Source organism: Artemia franciscana, chromosome 1 (assembly GCF_032884065.1).
Source record: "Artemia franciscana chromosome 1, ASM3288406v1, whole genome shotgun sequence".
NCBI lineage: Eukaryota > Metazoa > Arthropoda > Branchiopoda > Anostraca > Artemiidae > Artemia > Artemia franciscana.
In genome coordinates this window covers 56,813,689-56,830,901 of record NC_088863.1, presented here as the reverse complement: position 1 = coordinate 56,830,901, position 17,213 = coordinate 56,813,689, and the positions used below count along the sequence as shown (strand labels likewise).

General features: G+C 34.8%; 1 protein-coding gene across 5 annotated transcripts in view; it reads right to left on the bottom strand.

Moving 5' to 3' along the window:
• Nucleotides 1-4,064: 4,064 nt before the first annotated feature.
• Nucleotides 4,065-17,213, bottom strand: part of LOC136031601 (phosphatidate cytidylyltransferase, mitochondrial-like) — a 47,913-nt gene continuing 34,764 nt past the window's right edge. For all 5 annotated transcript variants that reach the window (XM_065711264.1, XM_065711277.1, XM_065711270.1 and 2 more), the window contains exons 4-6: nt 15,796-16,004; nt 12,110-12,215; nt 4,065-4,260 (exon numbers count right to left, since the gene is read on the bottom strand). In XM_065711264.1, the coding sequence (XP_065567336.1) occupies nt 4,127-4,260; nt 12,110-12,215; nt 15,796-16,004 (449 nt within the window). In that variant the 3' untranslated portion in view covers nt 4,065-4,126. The remainder of the gene's footprint in view (nt 4,261-12,109; nt 12,216-15,795; nt 16,005-17,213) is intronic.

Below are 17,213 nucleotides of genomic sequence, written 5' to 3'. Positions count from 1 at the left end.
TTAGCATCAATCAAAGTTAAAATAAAAAATTTAGAACTTCAAAAGAATCAGCATATAATACTGACTCTAAATATACAAAATTCATCAAGTTTAGTGTTACCAATCAAAAGTTAAAACCCTTAGTATCAAAACAATGGTCCTAGAATATCAGAAAAAGATGCATTCGAAAGAACATAAAAAGCTCTAGGGTCCTTTTTATGTGACCAAAAGATTGAAGGGCAAATAGGCCCCCTACAACGCCCCTTTACCCCCAAGGTTACCAAAAACCAAATTTTGAGATAGCCATTTTGTTCATTATCAAACAGTTCGTGGTAGCGTGGTTCGTGGTACACAGTTCGTGTAGTAAGGAGCGACCCGGCTCAATAGTAAACAAAACTCTAAAAAAAAGAATTTGATACCAATAGATATATCAAAACAATTGGATTTTTATGCTGATTTTAAATATATAAGTTTCATCAAATTTAGTCTTACTCGTCAAAAATTACGAGCCTGAGAAATTTTGCCTTGTTTTGGAAAATAGGGAGAAACACCCCCTAAAAGTCATCCGATCTTAACGAAAATCACACCATCGCATTCAGCGGATCAGAGAACACTATTGTAGAAGTTTCAAGCTCTTATCTACAAAAATGTGGAACTTAATATTTTTTGCCAGAAGACCGATCACGGGTACGTGTTAATTTGTTTGTTTTTTTCCCCCAGGGGTGATTATATCGACCAAGTGGTCCAAGAATGTCGCGAAAGGGCTCATTCTAACGGAAATTAAAAGTTCTAGTGCCCTTTTAAGTGACAAAAAATTGGAGGGCACCTAGGCCCCCTCCCACGCTCATTTTTTCCCAAAGTCAACGGATCAAAATTTTGAAATAGCCATTTTGTTCAGCATAGTCGAAAAACATAATAACTATGTCTTTTGGGCTCACTTACTTCCCCACAGTCCCCAGGGGAGGGACTGCAAGTTACAAACTTTGACCAGCGTTTACATACAGTTATGATTATTTGGAAGTGTACAGACCTTTTCAGGATGATTTTTGGTTGGGGGGGGGGGTTGAGGGGAGGGGACTACATGGGAGGATCTTCCCTTGGAAGAATTTGTCATGAGAGAAGAGAAATTCCATGAAGGGGGCGCAGGATTTTCTAACATTATTTTTAAATAAAACAATGAAAAAATAAATATGAACAAGTTTTTTCAACTGAAAGTAAGGACCAGCATTAAAACTTAAAACGAACAGAGATTATTAAGCATATGGGGGTCCATCTCTTCCTAAATAGCTCGCTCTTTACGCTAAAATATTTTTAGTAATTTCAACTATTTATTCTACAGCCTTTGTGATTCAGGGGTCAATCTTAAAGAATTGGGACATAGTTAAAGCTTAAGTGTAAAGAAAGAGGTATTAACGAGGGGGAAAACCCCCTCATATACATAATAAAAATATAGGAATAGAGAAGTTCGTTACGTAAAATTAATTTGTAAGTTATATATATTTTTTACTAATAAAAACGTTCGTTAAAAATTAAAAATTCTAGTTGCTTTTTTAAGTAACCGAAAAATTGATGGGCAACTAGGCCTCCTCTCCCACCCCTTTTCACAAAATCGTCTCATCAAGACTAAGAGGAAGCAATTTAGCAAAAAAAAAATTAATACGCAAATTTCGTTTTAACTATTCATTTGCGGAGAGCCAAAATAAAAACATGCATTAATTCAATAACGTTCAGAAATTAAATATAAAAAAACAAGTTTTTTTTAGCTGAAAGTAAGGGGCGACATTAAAACTAAAAACGAACAGACATTACTCCGTGTATGAAAGGGGCTGTTCCTCCCTCAACGTCCCGCTCTTTACGCTAAGGTTATTTACTGTTTAATAAAGTAGAATTGAGAGAAAGAGTAAAACTTTTGCGCAAAGAGCGGTACGTTGAGGCAGGAAGAGCTTTCACACACGGAGTAATTTCTGTTTGTTTTTAGTTTTAATGTCGCTCCTTACTTTCAGTTAAAAAAAACTTGTTCTTTTTTATTTAATAGTTGAAAAAACCGATAACTATGTCCTTAGGGGTAAAAAGATCCCCCCACACAGTGGGAGGAGGGTAGTTTTTGTGCTTGGATTTTCGTAGGGATCTTTATCACAGAGGAAAATTTCCGGGGTGAATTTTCCAGGGGAAATTTTACACTAGGGGTTTCAAATAATTTTTAACTGTTTTACTTTTACTTTGCCAAATCAATTTTTGTATTATAGAGATGTTCCAGGGAAATTATTTCAGAGTGTTTTGATTTCTGATAAAAATTTCCATGGAAGGGGGATTTACAGAGTGACTGAGAAAACAAATTAAAAATTCAAGTCTTTTCCAAATAAAAATATTCTACGTAGAATTTTTCAGGCTGAAATGCCAACAATGAATTTTACGGGGGAAATTTCAGCTAGAATAGAACTATCTGAAGGGAATTTTACAGGGGGTGATTGGCTGTATTTTATGTGGGAAGAAATTTCCAAGGAGGGGTTTCATCTTACTGGAAGGGAGGGGAATACTTTATGGAGGGTGAGCCAGATTTACCAGTATTATTTGGAAAATGATTAGTTTTTTGACTAAAATTAAGGACCAACATTAAAACTCAAAACGAACAGAAATAATTCCGTATATGAAAGGTTGCCCCATCCCCTCCTTAATAAGTTGCGTTTTACGCTAAAGTTTGACTGTTTATTTCAATTTTTTATGAACAGCCACTGAAACACAGGGATCGTTAAATTAGAATGGGAAGTTTTTTTTTTTTTTTTAATGATAAAAGTTTTAGTGTAAACAGTAAGGTATTAACTACTTTCAAGTAAAAAAAAAACTTGTTTTTTTATTCAGTTATTTTCAGAAGTGAGAAAAATGCAGTAGCAACTTTCAGTGTGATGTTATTCTGGGTAGTGTATAAAAGATAGTTGATTTATTTTCTATCCAGATAATGACCTTATATGAACATAGTAGTTCTTTTGTGTTTTTGCCAAGAATATGGAAAAGGAAAGGCTATCTCTACCAAAATCAAATTTAAACATTTTAGCTTATTGATCACGTTCATTGCAAAAAATGTGAGTGAGCTGCGACCGCTAACCACAGAAGATGAAAGTCAAGGAAACTAAACTGAAATTAAAACAATACTGAACTACAATTGGGGTTAAACTGAACATAGAAGGTCTATTTATGCTCATAAGAGTTTGAACCATAATCAGTATTGGTCGAAAATCAAAGTCACAGCAATAATATCATTTCACCGATGTAAAATTCATTGAAATTTTTGCTGTCTCTGATCTCTGACATGTTTTGATCTTAACTCCCTTGTATGTCCTAAATATTAGAAAAATGAAAAGAAAGGAGTGGGTAGTATCATCAAATGCTACTTTCGATGATCCATTTTATTTTCTGAAACAAAAAATCAGATGTCGAGGGATCTATATGAAATCATTTATTGATCTCTCAGATCAATCAGTTATTTGTCTCCACAACTATGTTCATCACAACAGCTGAACAAAAAAGGAGAGTGACTCCTCTTGTAGTTTTAATTCTCCTTTGAAAGAGCACCTCAAGAAAATAAAAAAGTGCAGCGTAAAAACGCAATTTTTAAACATTGTCTTTCCTAAGCCTTCAATAATCAGCGCATCATCTACACTTTATTCAAAGTGATGAGTGAATTTTTTTGTTGAAAAAACTTGCCCCAGCCTTCTTAAGCTTTTTTACCCACCTCCTCATAAATTTTAAAATACTTTTTTTGGGGTGTTTTAGTTTAAAAAGGCTCTTTAGATTAATTTAATTAAGAAAAAACAACACATTTACCCCACCCCATCCCATGGATTTAGCAAAATATATCTTGACAAGTCCAGTGTGCACTCTATAGCTCACTTATCGTGAGCCTTACATCAGCCAGCAGATAAAACGGAAAAAAGGTCACAACATTTTCTATTGTCTTGAGGTCTGTGCGATGCGGTCTAGTTGATCTATTTTCAGATTTTTTGACAATCCACAACAAATTCCTGTGCTGGTGGTCATGAGTGGCTATGGCCTGCTGTCAATGGCAAAAACATAGCATGCTATCAGGCTTAGAAAGTATACCATTTTTATTAAACAATAAAAGTCTAAAACAGTAATTAGAGATTTATACTTAAGTTTTATTAAGACTTTTCATCATTTTAGAAACCTTCATGGCACTATATTTGATTGATTTGAAAATGCCAGCCGTCAACACTCCTTTGATGCTCTGTGACCAACTGGATTGATTTACTATCTTTTCAATTTCTGTAAGTAAAAAAAGATCAAATACAGTAACCAATAATAAATTATAAGAGTAAAACTATATGGAACATTAAGGAGACTTAGGCCAAAAAATATGACTCACCCTCAATGAAATATACCCCTCCCCCCACAAGAAACTCCTCCGTGGAAATTTACCCCAATATAAAATACATTCCTCCCTGTAAAATTCTCTCCGGACAGTTCCATCTTCACTGAAAATCTCCCCCCCCCCAACCTGTAAAATTTCTCACAGACGAATCAGACTGTAAAATTCTTCTTAGCATGCTTTCATTTGGAAAAGACTTTAATTTCTAACTGGTTTCTTGATCACTCCGGAAATTCCCCCGTCAGTTGAGATTTTTCCCCAGAAATCCAAATACACCGAAAATAATTCCCCCGGGACATCTCCCCATGCAATATTGAGCTGGCAAAGAGAAAGTAAGGCAATCAAAAATAATTTCGCACAGAAAATCTGTCCCATCCCCCCAGTGTCAAATTTCCCCTGAAAAGCCCAACCTAACCCCCCCCCCCCCCGTCAAAAAATATACACATGCTTCACAATAACAATTACTATACATCAACAACTTGCAAATTTCATAGCTTACAGGCTATCTTATAACAGTTCTTATTAATTTACACATATTTTAGCGTTTTGTTGCTAAAAATGCCCGAAAAGGGGATCTTTGGTTTCGTGATCTCTACTAATTCTTAGAAAGAGCAAAACAACTCAAAATCTCCGATTATTGAACACTCTCTTAATTTCCTTTGGCCAGCACTGGTTGCATGCGATTTCCTATTTTTTCTTTATTCTAAACCCTCTAGAAACAGTCAATAGCTATTTTCAAAGTTATAGTTTTGGTAAGCCATTGTCTTTTGTTTGATAGCTGGAGGACCTAGTTTGGACAATTAGGGAAAGTTTTGTTGGTGGAAAGTTTAAGTTTAAGGTTAGGGAAAGTTTGGGTTTATCATTTTTTCGTTTATCCTTTGGGGTTGAAATCTACATGATTTCAGTAATTACCAAACATATTATTAAAAACAAAATCCAATGTTTAAAGAAACTAATATAGAAGATTAATCTAGAAGATGACGTCAATAATGGGTATTAAGTCATTTTGGAGTGACTCTGCTGCCTGATTCCCTGGGGTCTGTTCTTTACTAGAGACCTGAAAAAAAACTAAATGGGTTGAACTTGGAGAGAATTCGTTTGAACCTTAGTTTTTGTAAAAGAGTTTCCATAAACGACGTCACATTCATCTGCATTTAAAGAGTAACTTTTACCAATTTTCCCAAAGACAATCGTATCGTTTTTGGAATCTACTTTGCTATAAATTGTTCGTTACAAAATTCGTAGCTTGTCCTTTACTACATTTGTGGATTATTCTTTACTAGATTCGTGTGTTTTTTTCTTCACTAGGGTTTGTTCTAGATACGTGAGTCGAATCATCATATACACGATGGTTAGATTTCGACAAAAAAAAGCATTTCATTTTCCTATGGGCTAGAGTTTGTTTTTTACTATAAATTTATGCAACTTTTTTTCCTCTTACGGTTTTTTCCCTTTTTCCTTTCTTTTTTCCTTCAATTTTTTTCTACTCTTGTTTTTCCTTCCTTTTTTTTCTTTAAGATACGGTATCATCGATATTAGACAGTTCTTGGCAACGAACTATAGTAAGGAGCGACCTGGCTTAATAGTAACCGAAACTCTAAAAAATGGAATTTTGATACCAATAGTTACATCAAAAGAATTGCATTTTTATGCTAATTTTATTATATGAGTTTCATCAAGTTTAATCTTACCCATCAAAAGTTGCGAGCCTGAGAAAATTGGCCTTATTTTAAAATTAAAAAAAAATCAAAGAAGTCTTTTTAACTGAAAGTAAGGAGCGACATGAAAACTTGAAACGAACAGAAATGACTCCGTAAATGAAAGGGGCTTTTCATCCTCAACGCGCTGCTCTTTAGGCTAGACTTTGGCTCTTTCTCTTAACTCTACTTCTTAAAACAGCAAAAAACTTTAGCGTAAAGAGCGAGGCGTAGAGGATGAAATGCCCCTTTCATATACAGAGTAATTTCTGTCCGTTTTGAGTTGTAATATCGCTCCTTACTTTCAGTTGAAAAAAGTTGTTTTTTATATTCAATTTCTGGACGTTTTTGTTAATGCATGTTTTGATCTTGGCTCTCCGTACATAAATAATTAAAAGGAAATTCGCATATTAATTTTTTTTTTGGCTAAATGGCTTTCTCATAGTTTTAATCGGAAGATTTTGAGAAAAAAAGGAGCGAGGGAGAAGGCCTAGTTGCCCTTCAATTTTTTGATTAATTAAAGAGTCAACTAAAACTTTTAGTATCTTATGAACGTTTTCATTAGTAAAAAATATACGTAACTTACCAATTAACTTACGTAACGAACTTCTTTATTCGTATGTTTTAATTGCGTATATGAGGGGGTTCACCCCCTTGTCAATACCTCGCTCTTTACGCTAAAGCTTAAATTTTGTCCCAATTCCCTGAAAACGTCCGCACACTTCTCAACAACCATTACTATATGTAAACACAGGTCAAAGTTTGTAACTTGCAGCCCTTCCCACGGGATTGTGGGGGAGTAAGTCGTCCCCAAAGACATAGCTATTAGGAATTTCGACTATGGTGAATAAAATGGCTATCTCAGAGTTTTGATCCGGTGACCGTAGGGAAAAAATGAGCTAGGGAAGGGGCCTAGATGCTCTCCAATTTTTTGGTCACTTAAAAAGGTTGATAGAAGTTTTAATTTCCGTTAGAATGAGCCCTCTCACGACATTCTAGGACCACTGAGGCGATACGATCATCCCTGGGAAAAAAACAAATAAACACACATCCGTGATCTGTCTCATGGCAAAGAATGCGAAATTCCCCATTTTTGTAGATAGGAGCTTGAAACTTTTACAGTAGGGTTTTCTGATACGCTGAATCCGACGGTGTGATTTTTGTTAAGATTGTATGACTTTTAGAGGGTTTTATCCCCTATTTTTTAAAATGAGGCAAATTTTCTCATGGTCGTAACTTTTGATGGTTAAGACTAAGCTAAAATCAGCATTCAAATGCGATTCTTTTAATTTAACTATTGGTATCAAAATTCTATTTTTTAGAGTTTCGGTTACTGTTGAGCCGGGTCGCTCCTTCCTACAGTTCTTTACCACGAACCGTTCAAAATAGGGCGAAACACCCCCTAAAAATCATAGAACCTTAACGAAAATTACACCATCAGATTTAGCGTATCAGAGAACCCTACTGTAGAAGTTACAAAGCCCTATCTGCAAAAATATAGAATTTTGTGTTTTTTGCCAGAAGACAGATCACACTTGCTTGTTTATTTGTTGTTTTTTTTTGCTTTTTTTTCCCAGCGGTGATCGAATCGACACTGTGGCCAAAGAGTGTCGCGAGAGGCCTCATTCTAACTAAAATTAAAAGCTCTAGTGTCCTTTTTAAGTGACCAAAAAATTGGTGAGCACCTAGGCCCCCTCCCACGCTCATTTTTTCCCAAAGTTACCGGACCAAAATTTGAGACAGCCATTTTGTTCAGACTAGTCGAAAAACCAAATAAATATGTCTGTCGGGACGACTTAATCCCCGATAGTCCCCGGGGGAGGGGCTGCAAGTTACAAACTTTGATCATTGTTTGCATATAGTAATGGTTATTGGGAGGTGTACAGACGTTTTCAGGGCAATTTTTCAAGTTGAGGGGCGGGGGGTTACGGGGGAGGATCTTCCCATGGAGGAATTTATCATGAAAAGAGAATTTCCATGAAGGGGCCGCAGGATTTTCTAGCATTATTTAAAAAAAATCAATGAGAAATTGAATAAAAAAAAAGTTTTTTTTCAGCTGGAAGTAAGGAGCAGCATTAAAAACTAAAACGAACAGAAATTTTACGTATATAAGGTGGTTCGTCTCCTCCACAGTACCTCCTCCACAATACTCCACAATACCGAGGGCAACTAAGCTTCCTCCTCCACTCCCTCCTTTTTTTCAAAATCGTTCGATCAACACTATGAGAAAGCCATTTAGCCAAAAACAAAATAATATACACATTTCGTTTTAATTATTCATGTGCGGTAGACCAAAGTCAAAACATGCATTAATTCAAAAACGTTCAAAAATTAAACAAAAAAAAGTTTTTTTTTAACTGTAAGGAACAATATTTAAACTTAAAACGAACAGAAATTCTTCCGTATATGGAAGGAGTTGTCCCCTCATCAACGCCTCGCTCTTTGCGCTAAAGTTTTTTACTGGTTTTAAAAGTAGAAGTGTGAGAAAGAGTCAAATTTTAGCGTAAAGCGCGGGGCGTTGAGGAGGGGAAAACTCCTTTCATATGCAGAATAATTTCTTTGGTATTTTAACAATTGTGTCATGTTCAATGCAAAAGTCTTCTTTAAAAAACTTCTTTAAAAAGAGTCCTTAAACAGCTCTTTATGATGTTCCAGTGCCCCACTGGCTGTGAAGAATGAGAAAACAGAAAAAAGATGCTTCCCGTCGAAAAGAAATGATTTTCCTTGTTATTTAGGCTAAGGGATTGTAAGTCATTTTCTGCCAAGGCGATTACAATGGCACAATCTTTTCGATCCCACACCATTTTAAAGTTTTCAGGCTTATTTTTAGTTACTATGGGTAGTCTTCGTCCTTTACTAAATTGCAGCTACCGCTGCAACAGCGATAAGAATATTATACATACCTATTTCGACCCATTTCCTCTGGCCGGCACTGGCTCTATGCGATTTTCTTTCCCCCCCCCCTTTTTTTAACCTTCTAGAGCCATTGTCTTTTTTTGGATAGCTACGGGTTCAAGTTCGTCCTATACTAGGTTGCAGCTACCGCTGTAATCGATATTTATAGGAGAGCTGGTTTAAAAAATTTTTATGACCAAATTTACAACGAAAATGATTTGCTTTTAGAGATAAAGGCTTCACCCGTGATCAAACTGCCTTGGTTGATTTTCCAAGTCAACAGATCATTGTTCATCAGATCAGTGAGGTCACTAAGCAGAATTAGCATATTTGCGCAACAGCAGTTTTCAAAATCTGGCAAGAATAGTTAGCACTCCCCCTGGCAGCAGCAATTTTGACAGTAGTTAGCCAACTTTATATCGAATTATGTTCGTGGGTAACAAAAGACCTGACAAGTAAGTTCAAAGTTATATGGATTTTTATGATGATATCATATTTATAGGACAATGGGCTCTAACGGTTGCTTTTTGTGCGTGAAATTTCAAGGGTTTCGTTCTTAGACCTAATATCACTGGATTTTATTTCCTTTTTAATGAAATTCTCTGGTTGATTTTTTTTTTGACAACTTGCGAAAAACTCTTTCTATCTTCGGTCATATTTTTCTCTATAGTTTTCTTCAGAGTGTTCACTTATGCGTTTAGTTTACTTCTGATATTCATCTGTTTCTGTTCTGTTACTTTCTGTTAGTTGTTGCGTTTTCTGTTTTTTTTCGCATTATTAATCCGTTTTTTTTCTCGTTTTTTTTGGTTGGACATAAGTAAAATAGCAATAATAATGGGCGTTCTTCATCGTCCTTTAGCCTAGTAGTCGCCATGGATAAAATGTCTTTAAATCTTTCTATACATTTTTCTTCTTCTTCATGATTTCTAAAAATAAAGACAAGAAACCCCTTAATTACAATTAGCGAAGGTCTAATCCTTCTATAAGACGAAGAATTTGCATGTGAAAGTATTCAGGTTGTTGTCACACCTGCCAAACCCGATCAAGCAGCTGATCAAGCAGCAAAAGAAGAAAAACGCCAGTAGAGGTTTTAAATATGTTTCTAGACAATAAATTCTCAGACCTCTTTTTCCATTAAATGGCGGTTTAGTCACTAAGACGTTAGTCACTTCACTATATCAGCTGGTGAAGTCCGTGTGTTCGTAGGGATACTGATTTTTTCGGGCTATAACAGGTTTTATTCCCTAGGAGCTTATTAGCCAGTCGATGAGGATCTTGGAAATGACCTGGTCAAGTAAGCAATGCCCAGGAATCAATTTATGAAGATAAAAACAAGAGCATCCACTTCGTTGACAACGATACAGTATAAACTTTTACAGATCAGCGAGATTCAAAGATGAAGCCCCTCTTTGACTTAATCAACACAAACTTTAAGCAGTTTTGAATTTTCTCTCAGTATCTATCCATCGACGAAATGATTATGGAGTATAACGGAAAACATAGCCCGAAGCAATTTATCCGAGTGAAGCCCATTCAATTCAGATATAAACTTTGGGGGGACTTCAGACGGTTATTGCCTTAAGGTCCATCTTTATTCGGGGAAGGATCCTAGTGCTTTATCTAAGGCTACTAAAAAAAGCCCTAGCGTTTTAATTCGTGAAATAACTTCTGGAGTTTGCTGCGGGTGGTATATTTTGACAATTTCTTTGCAAGTCACCAGCTTTTATGTGATCTGAAAAGAGCTGCATTTCAACTGATCAGGACGTTTAGAGAAAATCAACTGACAAGGTACCCTCTTTCTTAAAACAAGGATTTTAAGAAGGAGGAAGGAGGAGCGTATGATTATCGTTTTAAAGCAGCAAATGATATATTGGTCGTAAATTATACGGTAACAACGTTGTCTCTGTTGCATCAAACCGTCTCAGTCTAGACTAGACTAAACAAAAGAACAGCTGCCGCATCAACTCAGGCAATACAACTGGTACATGGATGGAGTTGATTTATATGATTGGCTTGTCAGCCAATAGGCTGTATCTATTAGAGGAAATAAAACGGAATTTGGCTCTACTAGTGCGTCTGTTTAACATGGCTGTCGTCATTGCTTGCACATTATTAAACATGATGGTTGACAATGAAAAGGAAATGACTCTTGCTGATTTTAGACGGAAGGTCACCCCATGTCTTCTGAAAACCAGTTACGAAAGAGGGGAATCAAGGGCGTCTGTTAGAAGGAAGACCAGTTTCTGTACCACCAGTCGGAACCCGATATGATAGACCCGGACGCTTCCTGGTGAAGCACGAAAATCAGCAACGATGCCCTGGCAAGAACCACAAGAAAAAGCCTCTGAGCTACTGAGAGAAACACGACGTCACCCTATGCACTGGCTATTTTGCATCTTCCCACACTAAGTTTTGATTTGTTTTAGTTTTGTACTGAATTTAATTGAATCTTTGGCAATAAAAACAGTCTTTGGCAAAAAACTTTGAATTTGAGGAAATCATATATATTTTGATACGACAAGAGCCCACTGTATAATAAATAGTACAGTTTATCTCGGAAACAGGGGAAAATAAAAATCTACAAATGCATTTTTGGCTTACTTATGAGTTAAAAAGAAACTAATGAACTACGACAAAAAAAGGAGAACCAGGATGTCGGGCATTTTTTCTCGGTCCTAGACGGGTTAATAATTTATACACATATACATTCAAAAATTGAACAGGAAATGTTATCGAGAGTATTATGCTTTAAGAATGAAAACACCTTGACTAAATGTATTTATTTTAAATAAAACACATTATGTTATACATAAATATATTATTTTATAAACCATTGCATTTATTACTACAATTAATATATTGTTAATTGCTAACAGACTATAATTGTTAGACTTAAAATGCTGTAGAAGAACCACTTGTGAAACTTGAGCATCCATGTTCGGAGCATTGTAACAAAAATTTAAGGTTTTGGTTTATTTCAGCTGACCTTCTTTTTTTTGGAAAGCAATGGTTTCCACGAACAAGGCTGACTCTTTTCTTACCATTCGGACTTTTGATTTTGATACGTTGTTTAATCAGGAATACAAAGCTTAACTTATGTTATTTGTTTATACGGAATAGAATCAATTTTTAAAGAGGATAAACAAAAACAAACCTGCATTAACCAGGTCACCACATTCAGTATCATAAGCTGCTGCTCGCAATATGTCCTCTAAATCATGGCACTTGCCATCGCAACTCCATTCTTCCAGCATGCCCATCTGTAAGTGAAACATTAAAAAGTTAACTTTGTTGAACAAGTAAAATAAAAAAATGGAAATTATGTGTATAAAGTGAATACAATTCTGTATATGAAAAATAAAATCACTCTCTACGATGAAACAAAGTGTATATATCTATACAAGACTAAAAATCAAACAGTTCGTGGTAACGAACTGTAGCAAGGAGCGACCCGGCTCAATAGTAACCAAAACTCTAAAAAACGGGACTTTGATACTAATAGATACATCAAAAGCATTGGATTTTTATGCTAACTTGAAATTTATAAGTTTCATCAAATTTAGTCTTACCAATCAAAAGTTACGAGCCTGAGAAGATTTGCCTTATTTTGGAAAAAAGTACCCCCCCCCCACGCTTAAACGTCATAGTATCTTATCGAAAATCACACCATCACATACAACTTATCAGAGAACCCTATTGTATAAGTTTTGACGCCTATCCACAAAAATGAGGAGTTTTGTATTTTGGCCAGAAGGCCGATATGGGTGTATCTTATATTATTTTTTTTTCCAGGGGTGATTGTATCGACACAGTGGTCCTAGAATGTCACGAAAGTGCTTATTTTAACAGAAATTTAAAGTTCTAGTGCCCTTTTTAAGTGACCAAAAAATGGAGGGCACCTAGGCCCCCTTCCAGGTTTGTTTTTCCCCAGAGTCACCAGATCAAAATTTTGAGATAGCCAATTTGTTCAGCATAGTCGAAAAACCTACTTACTATGTTTTTGGGGATGACTTACTCCCCCAAAATCCTCTGGGAAGGGGCTGCAACTCACAAACTTTGAATATTGTTTATATATAGAAATGGTTATTGGGAAGTGTACAAACGTTTTCAGGGAGATTTTTTCTGATTGGAGGAGGGGATAGAGGGGAGGGGGTTGCGTGAGATGATATTTCCATGGCAAGTTTATCATGGGGGAAGAGATATTCCCTAAAGGGGGCGCAGGATTTTCTAGCATCCTTTAAAAACACAATGAAAAAATAAATATGAAAGTTTTTCCAACTAGATGTAAGGAGCAGCATTAAAACTTAAAACGAACAGAAACTATTACCCATATGAGGAGGTTCATCTCCTCCTAAATACCTAGCTCTGTACGCTAAAGTTTTTTTTTGTAATTTCAACTATTTATTCTACAACCTTTGTGATTCAGGGGTCATTCTTAAAAAATTGGGATAAAAACTAAGCTTTAGTATAAAAAAACGAGATATTGACAAGGGGGCGAACCCTCTCATACACATAATAAAAATATACGAATATAGAAGCTCGTTACGTAAGCTAATTCGTAAGTTACGTATATTTATTACTAATGAAATGTTCGTAAAAAAAACTAAAAGTTCTAGTTGCCTTTATATGTAACCGAAAAATTGGAGGGCAAATTTCTCAAAATCCCTTTTTTTCTCAAAATCGTCCAATCAAGACTATGAGAAAGCCATTTAGCCACAAAAAAAAATTATTATGCAATTTTCGTTTAAATCATTTACATGCGGAGAGCCAAAATCAAAACATTTATTAATTCGAAAACGTTCAGAAATTCAATAAAAACCAAGTTTTTTCAACTAAAGGTAAGGAGCAACATTAAAACTTAAAACGAACAGAAATTACTCCGTATATGAAATGGGCTATTCCCTCCTAAATGCCCCACTCTTTACGCTAAAGTTTTTTTTATTGTTTTAAAAAGTAGAGTTGTTAGAAAGAGTCAAACTTAAAGAGGCATTTAAGAGGGAATAGCCCCTTTCATATACTGAGTAATATCTGTTCGTTTTAAGTTTTAATGTCGCTCCTTACTTTCAGTTGAAAAAACTTGTTTTTTATTTAATATAAAGAAAGATTTAGTAAAGAAACAAATAAATAATGGTAGTATTCCTTAAGAACCCCACTTGTTCCTATTAACGAAACAAATCAATTAGATAGGAAATGAGAAAAAGAAACAAAACAGAGCTTTGCATCAACTACAATAGCCCCAAAAGAACCAAAATATATGTTAAAACAAAAAACATTTTTTACTTCCAGAAACTAAATAGCCATGTAACAGGAAATAGGATAGCAATAATTAAAATCTACAATTTAACAACTAAGTAATTAAACATACTGCAAAAGAAAGATAGGAAAACAAAAAATAGCTTGCTTACTTAGGTAGTACCTGGAGTTTAATTTTATCAAATACAATTGTTCTACGATGGTTGTGTTTTTAAGTCAGAAGAAACAGAGAACATAGGGACGTTCAAGTGACATTGCTGTATTTCAAGCTACCACTAAGGAACGTAACCATTTTTAGAAGACTTTACATAGCTCTGAATGGCAAATTAATGGTAAATAATTGGTAAATTTTGAATGGTAAATTGAAATGTTTTATCAATGTAATTTCTTCTATATTTTTTTTCTTTGTATACACTGTGTATATTCTTGTTTTAGAAGAAAGTTATAGCAAAGGAGAAGTTTTTTGTTATTTTCACTTAAAAAGCTTATTAGTTTTTTTTACGATTTTAAAAATTTTTATTATTTTTTCATTTTATTTTTATTTATTTATTAAGGAGACTTATTGTCTCCTTTGCGAGGAAAAAGGATGTTTCTCCTTTTTGTGTGCGATACATGACGGACCACCAATTGGAAAAATTGAGAAATGGTAAGAATGACCACTATAAGAAGGGCTTCCAGCATAAGGAAGACACCTTAATTAGGAGAAAGGCAATTTTATTTATGGATGAGTTTTTTGGCGTATGTTGTAGTTTAAAGTGTGTTCAATTTGGCTGTTATTCAATAATAAAAAGAAGTGTAGGTGGTACTAGGGTTTCAATAAACTTTTTTGGAAGTTACTTTAAAAGTTGTTGAGGGGTGGAGGTGCGATTAAAGAAGAAAAACAAACAAAGAAGTTAAATGAGCAAAAAGTAAACGTGTATGATAATTGGGCACAAGCAAGTGTATTTCCAAGCTGCAGCTGGTGAGTCAGTGGATTCCCGTGCAGGGAACAGGGAGGGGGTGGCATTAACTGCATATGTGTAAAAGGATTGGGGAAATTACCTGATAAAAACTTCCCCAAAAAAATTAGCAAATTATAATCGAAAAATTTATTCAGAACAATTAGAAAATTAAAATCTGAAAATTCTATTGATAAAATAGACCACATCTCTAGCAACGCCAACGTCAGGACCAAGGATATTGAGCAAGAAGGATTTAAAACAAACTATTGAAATATTTGTCTCTTTTTTCCGTAAATTTTCTTCCTTTGCCACGGTCAAAAGAAAATCTTTTTCAACATTAAACTAATTTCAATTTCAAATTCAAAAACAACACTGTTTTTTAGATTTTCAGCGCTAGTTCGAGAGGATCAACTCTTGTCCTTCAACAAATACAGACATTCAGATAAGATCCAGGTTGAAGGATTTTAAAGTTACCAAGAAGTAAATCTTATCACAAATTTAGAATTGGTGATTTTACTTGTAAAATACAGTTTCCCGAATTTTATAACTTCTACTATTGGGCTAATTTATCACAATCCACTCTACTAAATTGACTTCCTTTAGCAAGAACTGATTTACACACGAAGTTCTCATAAGAATGACCTACTTGAAGAGTTTTTGGAAGGAGATTCAGATGATATAATTTGGCAGAGGGACTAACATCCTGTTCCGCCTTTCCAGAAAGAAAATCAACATCCACCCATTGATCTAACCTCTTAATGACTGGTTCATATAAAGATCTAAAATGCTCCATTTGACATTTGACAATGTTTGAAACTTTACTTCTATCTTCGCCGAACTTCATTCGAAAATCTCCTTAAAAAAGAAAAAGAACTTGTTAATAGACAGTTGAACCTATTGCCTTTAATCTCATATTCAAACCGATTAACACACAGTGTTTTCATAAGAATAACCTTCCTGGAGGGATTTTGGAATTAGATTTAGGTGATAGAATTTATCAGAGATACTAACATTTTGTTTTACTAATATGATTGATTGAAAGTTTAATACACTGCTTAAAAATAAATTGGTTTTTAAATGAATTCACAAAGAAACCCTACCTTCCAGTTGTGGGTGACAAAGACCCTAAAATGTTATCCTATCACCTTCATAATTTTATGCATTCTCAATTTACCCAAAATAAGAACCACCCTAATATACAATATTAATATGCAAATAGTGATCCAAAGAGACTGTATTTACGTTCATTCAGCTCTATATTCCATTGAAGTACAGCGTTTCACAGTCTTATCCCTGGAATTGGGGCTGAACGTGTGGAATTCGTACCCCCGAGAAAACAGTTTCACCATTTTATTAATTGTATTAGCTCTAGGACGTAAGTGAATTAGATTAAATTGATTTTAGGCTGATGGCTGAATTGATGGCATTGAGTTGATGGCTGATTATAGGGTCAGAGTCATGGTCTGGATGTTTAGAAGAATATCAGTCCAAATAATCGCAAAAATTCTCCCAGTTTTTTTATTCAGGGACTATCATAAAACTTGATTACGCCAGTTACTACCGAAAAGGGACATTTTAGGCATCAGGGAGTAAGAAGCGGCAGTTGAAACTAAAAATTTAAACAAATTAACAAATTAAAACTAAAAATGAAACTAAAAACAAATTGAAACTAGGAATAGGGTGATGAAAGAACTATTTCATTGACAAACGGGGTTGTAGATTTATCATTTGGATTGGACAAATAGTGATCAAAAGAAAACCTAGATCATCAAAACATCGTTCCACTGACAACCGTAATCGTAAGTTCATGGTAAAGATTGTGAATTTCGCAACTTCGCTATAAAAAAAGGAATGACAAAGTATTGATGTAAAATTGGTATTACACAAATAAAAACAACTAGTTTGGTTCAAAACGAGCACAGAATTTAAGGAATTACAATGGTCTGTCACTTGAATGTCACCCATTGCGCAGGGAACCTCAGCAAGGAATTCTCATTCTTGTCAAATCTCACCAGGGACAATAAATCAATTTTCTAGAATTATTGTTGCTTTGATTGTGATTTT